The 15,219-nt window shown below is 45.3% G+C and overlaps 1 protein-coding gene across 3 annotated transcripts in view; it reads left to right on the top strand.

The window, feature by feature from the left end:
• Positions 1-144: 144 nt before the first annotated feature.
• Positions 145-15,219, top strand: part of sobpa (sine oculis binding protein homolog a) — a 47,612-nt gene continuing 32,537 nt past the window's right edge. For all 3 annotated transcript variants that reach the window (XM_080849623.1, XM_080849621.1, XM_080849622.1), the window contains exons 1-4: positions 145-418; positions 7,850-7,921; positions 10,093-10,228; positions 11,604-11,813. In XM_080849623.1, the coding sequence (XP_080705749.1) occupies positions 323-418; positions 7,850-7,921; positions 10,093-10,228; positions 11,604-11,813 (514 nt within the window). In that variant the 5' untranslated portion in view covers positions 145-322. The remainder of the gene's footprint in view (positions 419-7,849; positions 7,922-10,092; positions 10,229-11,603; positions 11,814-15,219) is intronic.

Raw genomic sequence — 15,219 nt, 5'->3', positions numbered from 1 at the left:
AAATTGGGAGGAAATAGCCTTCCCGGGATCAGCGCCTCGTATAGAGTTACAGTCGAGGCCCCTCCCCCTGTCTGGCTTTTTTCACAACCTCTCATTTGCCTTACCGAAAAGGCTCACTCCAACTAGCGCTCAGACCGTGGAGAAATACTAGGCAGAAGATGGCTGACTCAACCGGGCATCGCGAGCCCGCAACAGCAGCATCAACTTCACCGGGGCTCTTCTCACGCCTGACACTCGCCGTTCTGCAACTCTGAAACGGCCCCGCCTCAGACGCACTCCGATTTTCTCCCCATCGCAAATATTGACAGAGATATTGTAAAAAATGGCAGAGATGGAGAAAGAAGGTAGACCTCCAGAAAATAAAAGAAGCCGAAAACCAGCACACCCCGTGAAACGGGAAATTAATGAGGAGATGAAGGTAGGTCCTGTCTGTTTTGTGAGCTCGTCTGAGAAACGGCGTGGTTTTCGGGGTAACCATAAAGGCTTGTCATTTTCAGAAACACTGAGCGCCTGCCGCTCCGCCCTCGGATTTGAATAGAGACTTGATTCATTGACGCGCTATGTTGTGGGTAATTGGCGAACTTTGATTTTTGGCTGCAGAGCATGTTGTACAGATTTCTTTACGGTTTATGACACATATTTCTAAGACATAGTAACACATGAATAATTTAGTAAGTCACAATTTATTCACCTTTTTTTTTTTTTTTACATAAAGCAAAATGCTGGTTGACCAAAAATGTATTTATATTCAACTCTCGTTTGAGCTTCAGGATATAAAATTACTGAAACATATAAGCAGGTGACTTAAAACATAATATATTGCTGAAGCCCATTTTATTTTGTGTATATCTTTCTTTCGCATGGTTTTTGTGGAGTTAATGGAAAATCCAGTGCGTCAGTCTTAGCGTCAGCACTGTAGGCTACTACTACTACGATTAGGCTACTACTCCTCTAACCTCTGTGAAAACAAAGCTGTTATGAAAGCAACTGTGACAGAGAGTGTCCGGAGAAAATTGTTAACGTGTGTTCACACATATCCTTGCATTTCATCGCCAAAACTAGTTCTCATGAACGCCAGGAAAGCGATGTCTGCCCAGCTTTGGCGGAGCCGTAGCGCTGGCAGCAGGCATTCCAGATGTGCGCCTGCCTGAAAGCGCCTGACAAGAACACTATCTTTCCAAGCTTTTTTTAGCCTTTACATTCATTTAGGGTCACGCGTGTCTATTGTGTTCAGCATTTGCTTGACACAGAATAACCGTCTTGAAGCAAAGCGAAATCTGAGCAGACCACAGCACACGCAAGAAGCACATTGCATCTTTGTCTTTGGATTTTCATGTGTTCATTGTCTGTAGTAAGCCACTGTGTACACACAAGGCTGTTTTGATTGTTGCAGTCTCGCTTGTCACCGTATATCATTCAGTTGCGAACAATATTTTATTCGCGGTTATGGATTTACCAATTCATTCATTCGGGGAACAATTCTAGGAGCTTTTTTAACCAACCAAACCAGAATCCTATGGGGATAGCCCCGTTGTTTCTTGTCATAAAATGCATGATGGCAGGGCACCTGCTTAATTGCTGTTGATGCATCTTCATTGAGCTATCCTCAGGGACTCCTAAATTTGACAGATATTGATTGACCTGCAGCGATGTTTAGCATTGGTCCCAATCGTCTTTTGACGGGCATCCAATTGTTTCCCACAATTGGTGAAGTATTATAATTGAATTAGTCAAGTTGGCCTAGCTCTTTTAAAATGAAAACCTGCCTCCAAATATGAAAGGCTGGACAGATATTAATGCCAGCGTCTTGTATGGAATACTGGAATTACAAAACACGTTTGAAATGAGATGATTTCATTTAAAATCCTATTTATATGACAGGTCTTGTTTATTGAAATATATCCCAATGTTTTGATAGCCCGTTGGTGAGACTATCCTTGCTACGCTGATTTTAGGTTTCGATTTGTTTTTATCCTTAGCCAAGCTTGTACTGTAGTTTATTCTAATCTAAATCAATAGCTTCAGTGTTAATGAAAATCTATGAAACGCTATCCTCGTCTCGTCAGTGAGATAATTATCCGCATCACCATCACCTCAAACTGTTCGTGTCTGCTCCTTCTCCAGTGCACACAAGACTTAAAACATGCATATCTGTGGCTGGAGACAAAGTTGTTGCGCTATATGGTGAACTTCTTTGTGAACTGAATTGTGCTAAAATGCTCACACAGAAAATGTGATAAGATTTGCACCAAAAACTATCGTCATAGGTAATCTGATGCCAGGATATTAAACATGTTCTATTAATGTGCAATACATCTGTAATACATCTGTAGTTATACTGGTATTGCTCCCCGTTTGTCAAAGGGTCTTGACAAACTGTATCAGAGGAGCAGTTTATTTATCTGAGATGTTAATTTGTGGCAATTAGAGATGTTTTCTCATTTCTTTTGTGTGTACATATTAGTGACTCTCCACTCATCAGATTATCTCTGGGAATGATGGGTATGATTATACCTTTACATGAATGCAGAATAGAAAAAAATAGAAAACATGGGAAGTGAGTGTAAAGAGTGCACGATCCTGGAGTGCAGTTTATGAGTGACTTTATATGTTAACTGTGTGTGGGGACACAGATAATGAAAATAAGGCTTCATTTTAGATTTTCTGTATGACAGTTTCTTTGTTAGTTGATCACTGTAGTGCCAGCAACTTTTTCACTTGTTTGTCAGAGGATGAATTAGATTGGAGCGACCTGCATCAGGACAATCAGTATTACAAATGGATGTGTCTATGTGTTGGGGTTATACGTATGTGCTTAAATTGTGACTTAGTGTCGGTAGGAACACAAGTGAATAATTCTCTGTGTGTGTTTGTGTACAAGCGCATAGATGTGACAGTTTGTGTGTATGCTATTGTGCACCCAGTGTGTGTGTGTGTGTGTGTGTGTGTGTGTGTGTGTGTGTATGTGTGTGTGTGTGTGTGTGTGTGTGTGTGTACAGAGAGAGAGAGCGAGAGAGAGAGAGAGAGAGAGAGAGAGAGAGAGAGCAAACTCACTCTTGAGTGTTGATGAACATAATTGAATGGGTTAAGACTCTATGTTGTCTTAAATTGAATAACAGCAGTTGTCAAGGTTTCAACTGGCAGAAATTCAATGGGACATCAATGCTGTGGAGCAGCTTATTGTATTAGCACAGAAGTCTGAGTCGGATAGCAGGGCTCTCTTTGTCCTGCGCCGTGTGCAACTTGCCCGTAGATATCCGAGAGTCTTTCTCTCCCATTCAGTTGCCCAAACAAAGCATTGGCACTCTATAATGCCAATCGGTGAGTGGTCTGGTCTTGAATTTTGTATCTCGTGCCTGCTTCGGAGACAAGTCTTTGCGTGTTCAGAGACCATTCCCGCAAAAGCAAGGGAACACAGGGCACGGTGATATAGCACTAATTGCTTTCATTAAAGAGTAATTAGCAAAGTATTAAACTGAGATGGCAGGCTGTTTAAAATCCTGGGTGACGTGCTGCAGTCCGTGACGGCGGCTCTCCCAGTAGTCTTGGCGCTGGGCTGCCGGCGAGGGCTCCTCCATTCATCCTGCTGCAGAGGAAGCTTTTTGATTTCCGCGGGTCCTCAAACAAACACAGATGTGACTCCCGGAGGAGCTCTTGTCACTGAAGTTTTTTGGCTGAGTCAGAAGTGTGTTATTTCCCAATAATGGGAACGCTGAATGAAGAATATTTTTAGTATGGAGAAGATTTCCCCCCTCAGTGCAGTTGCTGGGTTCACCTTGCGCTGTGGGTATTGTCATGATGTCAGGCACTAGCCCGAGTACTGTGTATGTGACAATGGAGGCACCTGGACCCCACTGGGGTACTTGTGTGTATGTTCTGTTGTTAGTGGTGACAGCCCAAAGCCATTGCGGTCCATCCCCTGAGTCACACTTGCATCCTGCATGCTCTTCATTTATCCTCTATCTAGGTAATGATTTTATGGAGTAGGTAACCAGGAACAAGCTTGTTGAAGCTGAATGGCTACCTAGAGATATAAGACATAGAAACAGCAACAAAACAAGTCTACTGGCTGGAATGGTACTATCATTTATGTTTTGTTTACTGTTTACACTTTTAGTACTGTTTTAAAAGCCCCCTTTGGTTCAGTTCAATGGGGAATAGTTTTCACTTTGCAGAACTTATCTAGTGAAAAGCTGACCAATGAAGTGAGGGTATGTATGGTTTCTGATTTCTAATTGTTTAAGCACCCTGTGTGTGTGTGTGTGTGTGTGTGTGTGTGTGTGTGTGTGTGTGTGTGTGTGTGTGTGTGTGTGTGTGTGTGTGTGTGTGTGTGTGTGTGTGTGTGTGTGTGTGTGTGTGTGTGTGTGTGTGTGTGTGAGTGTGTGTGTGTGTGTGTGTGTGTGTGTGTGTGTGTGTGTGACATGGCCTTGAATGCCTTGTATTTTTAAATCCTCATACTCAACACCTCCCCTACACACTTGCTGTCACCATAGCAAACACTTGCCATCTATACATGTACATATACATACTTATCTGTACCCTGTCCCATTCATACTCTGTTTATGGGCTCACGGTTTAGTTTTCCCTCTTTATCTCCTGAAAGTAAACACCATCTCCCTTTAATATTCACAAGGAATAGAACACCCTGTTTATATTACATACTTTCAACTGGAGCCTATATATCCCTATGGGGCATCCAGTCCCTGCAATCACGGAGCTGGCAGTAGGCATCTTTTCTTCCCACAGTCCTTTACCGTTCTGTCAGCTGTCCTACTCGTACTAAGGTAGTCTTAGGTCAGGGTTTTCTGTCTGTTTTCAGTTGCATCTCTGTTTGTTTTGCCTGTACACTTCAGTCAATGTGATCTTATGAACTTCTCACCACCACCACCACCTCACTTAGCCGCCCCATACCCCCACCAGATTCACTTGCATGTTTAGCCAGTGCTTTCATTCGGCTATCTCTCTATGTCGTACCCCCTTCAGGAGCCAGGTAACAGAAGAGGGGGGGCCTCAACTCCTCTTCTCTGCTACTGCAAATCTGTTCTCCAGGTTTTCAGTTGTGTCTTTCTCCTCCTCCCTTCTTCCCCCCAGTACAAGCCCACACTCAGTCCTCTCCCCCGCCATCCCGAAGCATCTCACCAACTCTTTCAGACGAACACAAACCAACTCCCAGTCCCTGAAGGCCATTCTCCAGCTAGTTAGAGACATGTTCTTTCCCTGTTTCTTTCGGTCTTCCATTCTGTCTCTCTTTCTTTCGTTCTTTCTTCCTTTAATTCCAAACCCCCCCTCCACTCCCTCCACACCCCCATCTTCTCCCTCCACCACCTCCACTTCAGTGGCTCACTCGTTTAAGAGAGGGAAAAGGGAGAGAGAAAAGCATACACAATGTGCCCTTTTGAGGGATCATACCTCCAAAAAACCAAACAGTCTGACAGTGTTTCCTTCATCTTGCGACGCTTTCATGTGCACCATGGTAAAATAAGCCGCAGTAAGTAATCGGGGGGTGGAGTGGGGGGCAAAGCAGAGAGGGTTTGGGGGGGGGGGGGGGGCTGTAAGAGCAAGGGAGAAAGGAATGTATACAGCAATAGGCAGCCTAAGCTGTAAAAACTGAAACCTGAGACTCCGTGCGGGATCGGATATCAAGGAAGGTAGGGGGAAATGAAAGCAGAGCAGACGGGGAGAGAGAAAAGAGCGAGAGAGTGAGTAAGAAAGAGACTGAGGGAGAGGGAGAGAGAGAGAGAGGGAGAGACAGTGAACAAGGGAATGGAAAAGTGTGGGCCTGGAAAGGCTGAGGGAGGGCCCGCACAGGGAAACTTGGCGAGGGGATTGGGGAATTTTATCATGGTGTACTGTGACCTACTCTGGTTTCTGCCCACACGGTGTCGGATTCAACCCCCCTCCTCCACACCCTCCACCAACACTGCCATCACCACTACCCCTAACTGAGCGAGACCAAGAGAGAAAAAAGGAGAGAGAGAGAGAGAGAGAGAGAGAGAGAGAGAGGAGGACAGAAGAGTAAAGCAAAGGATGTTAAAAAGAAGAAGAATAGCTGTCTTTTCATTCTCCTCAGAGAAATAAAGAGATCCGTGTTAGGAGCTTGGCAAGCACATCCCCTCTGTACTCATAGAGAGATATGATAAAAGATATGGTAATGGTAACCATGCCATCTCTGTGGGGTTGGGGCATTGCATGGTGAGTGGGCATTTTAGGGCATGGCCGTGCCCTGGCCCCCCAGAGCATACTGTCCACATTTGTTCTTCTAAAACTAACCCTGCAGCAAGCCGGGGATTCCAGAATGAATCAAGCCTTCTCAGTAATGGCCTCCGCCCTGGTCAGCCTCAGAGAGGGTTACACTCGTCTATTGTCGCGGGGTACAGTCATGTTGACTCGAGTCATTGGTGTTGGACTGGTCAGGCTGTGTGTAAGTGGGCAGTAAGTGCATAAGGGCTTTAGCTGGGTGTGTTATAGGAGAAGGGCCTGGAGAGAGGAGGTTCATCAGGGAGACTGAGACACACACACACTCACACACAAACACACTACCCCAACCTTCTCCCTCTGTGGGCCATTCCTGCACTCCCCTTTCATGAGCGGCCACCCGGATTAGGTTCCACACACTTTATCTCTCCCTCTTTTCTGGAAGGGGCAGCAAGGTTACCGAAGGGCCACTGAGAATGAAAGAGCGAGAGAGAAGGAGACAGAGAGGTAGAGAGAATACGTGAAAGAGTGTGAGACAGAGTGTGAGACAGAGTGAGAGTCAGAGCGTTGGAGGGAAAATAAGAAAAGGAAGGAGTTCGGAAGAAAGAGGAGGAAAGGGAACAACAGCAAGAGAGCAAGTATTACACAGATAGAGAGGGAGAGAGAAAGGACAGAGCAGGAGACAGCGAGAGAATGAATGAGAAAGTGTGAGAGAGTGGGGGGAGAATTCAGGCCACCTTCGTTTGCATTTGCCCCTCTCCTTCAATCAGGACTCATACCAGAGCTAACATGCTCATACACCTCTGGTCCATAATCAGCTCCAGTTTCCAAACTGGGAGAGCTCATTCCATGGAGCAGCACAGGCAGAGGTGTCCATTTCAATTCAGCACCGTTTCAGATATCCTCCCAAGGCAGGTGGCTTAGGTTGCAGAAACAAAATGATGTAAATCTCAGTTGTCAGTTTATCCCAGCACCCATCTAATACACTGAAAAATGTCGAGAACAATGAGCAGGTGACCTCATGCTTGACCCGAGCATTGGCAGCAGCCAATGGACTGTGTTAATCCTCATTTTAAATAGCCTCAGCAGTGAGTTCATTCAGTGCTGGTGTGGACCTCTGAGCGCATGGAGGTGAATGTTTAGCAGTCTGTGTGGCTGCTGTTATTACAGTAATGTTTTAACTGACCTTGTGTTGCCTCGACACAGTCACCTGTGAATCTTAGAATCAGTAGAGACACCTACTGGTTGACCTGTGGCATAGCTATGTCTGGGGAAAGGGAGTTTTTTAACTTTATCTTGTCAGGTCCTCAGCTGGACAAATGTGTTGAGATTTTTGGACAATATGGGATTATGACTGACTCTTACAAAGTTCTTAACAGCTGCAGAATACATTTACCATATGATGAGTGCATTAAAGTTGGCGCATCTATAGTAAATGGCTTTTTGGCCTCTTTCGCATGATATATAAATTGCTGTAATTGTGTAACAGATGCATCTCAGCACATTCAAGTAATGTAAACTGACGTGTCTCTCATCCAGGATGATGGATAGTTAGCATTTTAATTGACAGTTCATGTTGCCTGATTGACAGTTGATTGACAGTTGATTGACATTTGAATGCTTGAACGTAACGATATGACTCGTGTCTCATCAGGTGCGGGCCGAGCGGGCCCACCCCTGGGCGGGCGAGGCAGGTGATCTCCATGGCAACCCGCCCTACTCCATGGTGAGCCCCTTAGATTGTCAGAGAAAAAAACACAACAATGCTCTAATGTCAGCTAGGTGGGTGATTCTGTAGGTGCAGAAGTGTTTAAGTACTTAGCAATCTTGACGAACCCAGTCCTTTTCAGTCCCGGTCAGAGATAACTAGGAGACAGTTTAGAGCCATTTGATGATAGTATTTTAAATGTTTAAGAGATCTGTTTGTAAAAAAAAAAGTGTTTTCTACTGGTTTGTTTCTATTTCATGAGGTACCACCAGGGACGTTGGAACAGGTTTGTCGAATATTTTAAATCATGCCACACACCAACCTCTTTCACAGGCTGAAGCGCCTGAGAGGGAAGTCGGCAGAAAGCCGTGGCGGTCTCTCCGTGGTTTTGACCATGAAAGGGGATGTAAGAATAGACTCCTGACTGCCACCCACAGAGGGATGGTTACAGTCTCTGTTCTAAGCAGGAGGTCTGACTCCTCCAGAACCTGGGCTGTGTCGATGACAGGCATGACGTCGGCAGGTTTTAAGTGGAGCTGGAGAGACATGACTGGGCAAATTAGACAAAGGTGTTAAGAGTTCCCGCGCTGAACTGTGGCTAAGAATCCCGCTACCTATGTTTCGCCAAATCCTGCTAGACTATTGTCATGTAAACTGTAGTGCTGTACATCTTTTGTTTGCACTCAAAGACAGCCATATGTTGCTGTCATTGGTGTGAGAGTTGTAATTTGCTGTATGTAACATTTGGAGGGTTTCAGAAGTGTCAGTGGAAATGCTATTCTTTAGGGGCTTCTAGTGAACTGCAGCTCTTAATTAGGATGTTCTTAATTACGAGATTTCGGCATCTCTACAGACGGACTTGTTCAAGTCCATCTTTCAGTCTGATTTGTGAAATAGAGATATGAGGGTTTGCAGTACTCCATGTCTGAGGGGTAGCGTGGTCTGGACCGTTCAGTGATTGACAGCGTCTTTGTATAAAGATGCACACTGACCTTGCAGTGATTCCTGATTATGATTTACCTTACTTTTTTTAGCCGCTGGAACGTAGCCTCTGGACTCATGACTGAATCCTTGAGGTAGAAGTAGTCACTCTCTCCTGGAGGTGATGTGGAGATGACACAAAGGAAGAAAGTGCTGCTGTGGGCATGTTGTTTTCCTTGCTGGCTTGTTGTCAGTTAATTTGCCTTGCCTGTGTTTACCACAACGATTTCAAGCTTGTGTTGCATTTATAACACATAGACATCCCTGGTCCAAAGCCAGGTAAAAAGGCCACTCTGAATCTCACTGCCACCCCACCCACGTGATATTATAGCAATGCAATCCACCTCAAGCTTTCCACTTGCAGAAATGTTTTCATTCCTGCCTGTTGGACAAGGTGCTGTAGCGAACAGAGGAATGGATAGACTGACAAACATTATACTGAGTTCCTGGCATTTCTTCAGGCAATAATGACTCAGCCACAGACTTGTCAAATGTTTGCTATTCCTCACAGGGAAGGTGGCCCTCTAATCCCTGACAGACAAGCAAGCATTTCTAGCGCATCAGTTTGAAAAAACTGTCCTCTGTAACTCTAACCATCAACTTTATTATCCCTGTCAAGCAGATGGACTATGGACCTTATATTTTATCACCAATAATCTGAAACCGATGAGAATACCAGATTTTATACAGCGCAGTTCGGTCTTGAGTCGTAACCTGCTTATTGAACCAGTAAAAGCATCACAGTCAGCGAATGAGGTTGATATACAGTGTTGCGAATCAGATGTTGAAAGCTAATATGATAAAACATTTTGATGTAGTCTTCAAGTTACCACCCTGTGGACACTGAGGACCTGCCATGTTTAAAATGCTAAAATGTACCAAATCTACACAACAGCTCCAGTTCTCTTTATGAGTGTATAACACTGAAAACTCCAAACAAGGAAATGCTCCAAACACAGAAATGAAGCCTTTATTCAACCCTTTTGAATAATGAACTTTACCTGTGGACTTAATCAGAGGACACCAAATCATTGTTTATCACTTACACCAGAGCTGGCATAAGCAGTGGACGGAGCCATGCATTTGCCATAAGTGGCGTGTGAAGTATTGTTTTTGGTGATGCAGCAAGCTTCACATTCCTGAAGCCTAATTTTTTCTTTTTGTCCGAACTAAAATTGTTTGCTGGTTTCACTCTTGTCCCCCGACAGAGTTTTGCAGAGAACACTATGAATGAGCTGCTGGGCTGGTACGGATATGACAAGGTGGAGCTCAGAGACTCAGACGACATTGAGATGCGGAACTATCCGGATGGGGAGGTTCGGCAGCACATCTCAGTGGTCAAAGGTAAGCACACAGAAAAGATGGATAACATAGAAAACCCACCTCACCTGATATGGTATGGATACAGGTGTCAAATAATTTGCCATTTGTAATCTATTGATGATTTCAATGAGGTAGGACTGAGAAAGTTAATCACAAGTTTGCAAGCAGCGCGTCCAATTTTATCCAAGACAGGCCACAAAGTTCAGAGCAACTTATCATGATTAAGCCCTAGAGCTTTTCCCATTGTTTCCTCCCGGAGGAAATCCAGATGAGCTCAGCAGAGGAGTGATCCCGGGTTCATCTGAAACATTCTCCCCGCCGCACGAAATTGGGGGTATTAGCAGGATTTAAATTGTCAAGTGTCTACAGCTTCTCGTGAGCGGCAGTGCCCCTACGAGGATTGGGACTGGGTGGTGACACAATGAGGAAGTTAATTCCCTCAGGGCCGTTCGCCGGCCCGTGGGGGAGAAATAGGGAGATTTAGGCTGGTTGGAGCGGTGGCGGAAGCCGCTAACTCACTGCGCCTGCCCCTGCTCTCGCCCCTTAATTACATTCCATCATCAGACAAATCCGTGACGCACAGATTACGATATTTTGTTATTGTCCACCGTCGTCACTGCGGACGCCGAGATTAGGCGCAAAACAATCAAACCTAATTAACTCATTTATCGTAACACCCCCCCCACCCCAAGTACACACTGAGTTGTAATGACAAATGGAAATCTGTTGATAATTTATTCATCCCTCGTCCTTTAAAAAAAATGTCCTGCTCTTTTTGGCTGCAGGTACAGGAAAGCGCAGTTTATTTAGTTGGTGTGTGTGTGTGTGTGTGTGTGTGTATGTGTGTGTGCGTGTGGGGGGGGGGTGAAGTATGTGTGCTGTGGCGCAGGCTCTGCTGGCTGGGTGGTGTTTGCTGATGGAAGTCTGCGCCTGTGCCAGAAAATGAAAGCAAACTTGCGTGGCATGCGTCTGCAATACCGCATGCCTGGATGGTGGAGACGACTCTCACACTGTGCACTTGTGATTGCACTGGGCATACTGGGGGATGCTTTGTAAACACTGTCGCATCACTAATCCCCAATCACCATCACCTCTGTAGTTAAGAGATGTCCATGTTTGCAGTGGAAATGCTAATTACGTGATCGTTATTTGCAGTGTCTAAGTAGAAATCTGAATGTGGCTGTGGTTCTTTTAGAAAATAGTTCCACTCTCCGTTGAAATTATTTATAGTTTTTAGTCTTTCAACAGAATCTCTCCATAAAAATTATTTATAAAGTGGTTTCCACCACATTTTGGTTGAAAACGTAATACATAGATTGAGACTGTGCAGCTCCTAACTAAATATTAGGCCGAACCTAATCTTAAGAGACCATCTGTGTTCCTTCATTGCTTCTAGAAAATTCTTTGCAAAGAGCCTCAGCGATGGAGAACAGCACCAGCTCACCACCCCATGCCAACAGCTCTCGCTCTACACCTACCCCTCGGAATGGAGTGATGTCGGAGCCATCCTCCACCCCCTCCACCTCCAATCCCAGCACAAAGGATCATGGGAGCATGCCTATAATAGTCCCCCTTATACCACCTCCAGTTATCAAACCGCCAGCTGGTAAGACCCTCGATTATACCCTACATACACCTTGACATTTCAGACATGTCACCTCACATACACATCATGACATCTCACACACATGAGTACGTCTCACAACCCCTTCACTGATCCAACAACTAGCATGTGAAATGTCTGTGTAATGTGTATATGACTGTGGGTGTCTGGATCTGTGTCTGTGGTGTGTTTGTGTGTGTGTCTGTGTCTTTGTCCATGTGTGACCCAATTTCAGTGACTTTGCTTGGCAATGATCAAGGCTCATACATCTTCTCAGGTTAAGGACTGGTCACTGAGTGAGCCCTAAATGTTATTGAGAGCTAAACCTCGTTATGTCACTGCTCAGTGGAAAGTTACCGTGGGTGCGGGTGGAACAGAGAGCTCCGTTGTGCCACGGGAGTGTGCCATGGCACGGGACACTTATCAGCTCCCCATGGCAGGAACGTGCTGGCATCACCTGCGAGGAGTTTCCCCAGCCTGGTATGACCCTGCCTGGGCCGTGTGTCTGGAGCTGGGGAAACAGATGGTGTGGCCTCGCTTACTATCCAACAAACACCGGCCAGCACGCCCACCCCTCTGCCCACCCCCAACACCCTCCCCCCCACCCTCTCCTCCCCCCACTGCTGAATTATTCATATGCCCCGCGAGTAGAACACAGAGGGTCTTTTGAAGTGCAGGTATGCCAGGAGAGACTGAGGCACTCATAATTACCAGATTTTTTTTCCCGTCACCGACACGACTCGGGGTGAGCGAGAGTTGCGGAAGATGAGGTGGAGGCCAGAAGGGCCCAAAGGAAAACACCCTGGCATGGCGGCCATTTTGTTGGAAAATATTTGCATCTTCTGAAATTGCTGCGACACGCACCTTGCACTATGTCTCTCTGTCGGGGTGCTGATTAACCTTGCTTGGTGGGCTTTGCTACAGTTGGTCTAAAGATCATGGAGTAACCATTTTGACTGGTGAATTTCAGAGACTCAAATGTACATGAGCAATTACTTTCTAAACTCTGTGCCCCACCAAAGAAAGTAAACAATATTTTGCCAGCAAGCAGAATTGATAAGCTGATTGATTGATAATCTGATTGATAAGCTCCACTACTGGGCCAAATGCCAACAAGCAAGTCCGTGCCAAGCCCAAGCTTCCATTTCCCTTCCGGGGCTAGATTGTGCGTTCTCTGAGCTTCCTCAGGGCCAGTGACCAGGGGCTTTTGGCCTGCTGATTACAGTTGGGCCAACGCAGACAAACTGGTGCTTGAGGTCGAGGTGAAAGGCGGGGTTAGCTGAGTCAGGTAAGACAGGGTCAGTACCAAAACTACAAAATAACTCGACACTAACAACCAAATACACTGAACAGAACAGGGTGCCTTTAGCAAGCAGGGGAGGATAACCAACACGGCTGTAAGGCATTTGATGGATTTCAGTTGACAGGCATAAAGGCTTAGAAGAGACGCTTGCTCAAATTTGTATGGATGTTGTATTACATGATAGTTGACTAATTTATTGCAAGAAAAGATTAGCATGTTATCCTAGCCCACAGTATGTTTTAAACAGGCTACGATAGCCACGACGTGCTTTAAACAATTGAAGCTGTACCTTCAGCTTGCTATCTAATGGCAAACTATGCATACAGTATGCTGGTAGTAGATTTATATTAGAGCAACATCTTCAGCCTACCTGTGATATGGATGGCTAAATTATTTTCTAATCAAATACATGACAATTTTAATCAACAGAGGAGACAAATTTGTTTATATTATGTACAATTTATTTGAATGTTAACTCTAACCATTCTAGGCACGGTGACAATAATAACTATAGGAGTTTCTAACTTCTCCAGACTCAGACTCACACGTTTCCTTCAAACCAAACTCCTTGTTTATGAGACCAGAGGGAGCAGGGTGGTGACACAATGAGAAGAGGAGTGTGAGGATGAGTAACACCTAACTGGTCTGGTCTACTGGTTCCAGTAGAACGGGTCCTTGTGGGGGACCCGTGTAGAAGACCAGTAATGACAGCAGTGTGACTGGACCGTCTGAGGACCGTCACTAGGACGTCCATCATGTTTTCTCTGCAGAGAAGAACATGCAGTAAATTTAGAAGAGATCGACCTTTATTGATCTACCAGATGAAAACAGTGAGAGGCTGTGTAATGTGTTTGCGCCCAGACCTGCACATTTTGGGCAGGTTCTTTGGAAATACTGTGGGGCTACTGGTCCGATGGTGGAAATGCATATCAAATTTGTTTACATATCAAATAAAGCCTGAAACGAAAAGCTGCGGCTGACCTGCTGATGGACCTAATTCATATTGGCCCAATGGTGGAAATGATTCAGTTCTTGCCTACTCTAACACCGTCTCACACAAGCGTTGTCTCTTAAAGATGATCTTGTTGAACAAAAGGTGTCTCCAAGTGAAACATGTATTTGAGAACTCAACTTGAGGACATCCCCTTTGTTTTTTCTTGCACATAAGGCATGAACAAATCCATTATTGTGAGGTCTTGGGATTGCCACCTTCGTGAGACACAATTAAACTGTCAGCCCAGGGCAGTAAGCTACTATGCATGCACGGCCAAGCCTGTTGGTAAGGCTAGATGAAAGGCCTCTCTCATCCACATTATCCAATCATGTTTGAGGAAAGGCACAAAGCATTCATGCACTTCACTGGCTGCAGCCCTGTACACCGCTGGAAGTTTGTCAGTTGGTGGACGGTAGGCCCGTGGACAACCGACACCAGCGCCTCACCTCAGCCTCCACCCAAACACCCGCAGACCAGGAAAAAATGGGGGCAGCGGACAAATTAAGCGTCATAAAATATGCAAGCGGTGTCTGCCTTGGCCACCAGTCGTCCTGAAGGGAGTTATTCTTCGTAATTGCGAATTAGTCCTCCGTCCAAAAAGGCAAATTCACTCAAGTCCCATTAGGCTTAACAAGAAAGAAAAAGACGAAGAGTGAAAAAATGAAAAGGAGAGAGGGAGTGAGAGAGAGAAAGAGAGAGGGTGCGAGAGCCAGCTATGGATCAGGAGGTGAGGAGGAAGGTGAAAGACTAATGGGCACATTTTTTTGGCGCCCCATACTCGTATAGTCATTAGGATGCCATAACTGTGAATTATCAGAATGGCTCCCTGTGGGAGATCTGACTTCAGGAGAAAAAAATGGTAGGACCGTTGGCCTGCTCAAACACCAGATGTGCAAAAAAGGCTGAGCCCCTGCTCTACCATAAAAAAACCTTTCTTTTTATATGGATTTGCAAATAAAAAAAAAGTAGAAAGTGGGTGGCTTTGGTTATGTGCAGTGATTTGTAGCAACTCTCCTAGAGGGCTAAGAATGAAGACCCTTTGTCTTCTCAGTGCAATCAGCACACTCTGGGCTGTCTGCAGATGCACTCTCCATCCTGTGTGTCTGGGTTGG

The sequence above is a fragment of the Sprattus sprattus genome, assembly GCF_963457725.1.
Source record: "Sprattus sprattus genome assembly, chromosome: 13".
Taxonomy (NCBI): Eukaryota; Metazoa; Chordata; class Actinopteri; order Clupeiformes; family Clupeidae; genus Sprattus; species Sprattus sprattus.
This window is presented reverse-complemented; position numbering and strand designations above follow the sequence as displayed.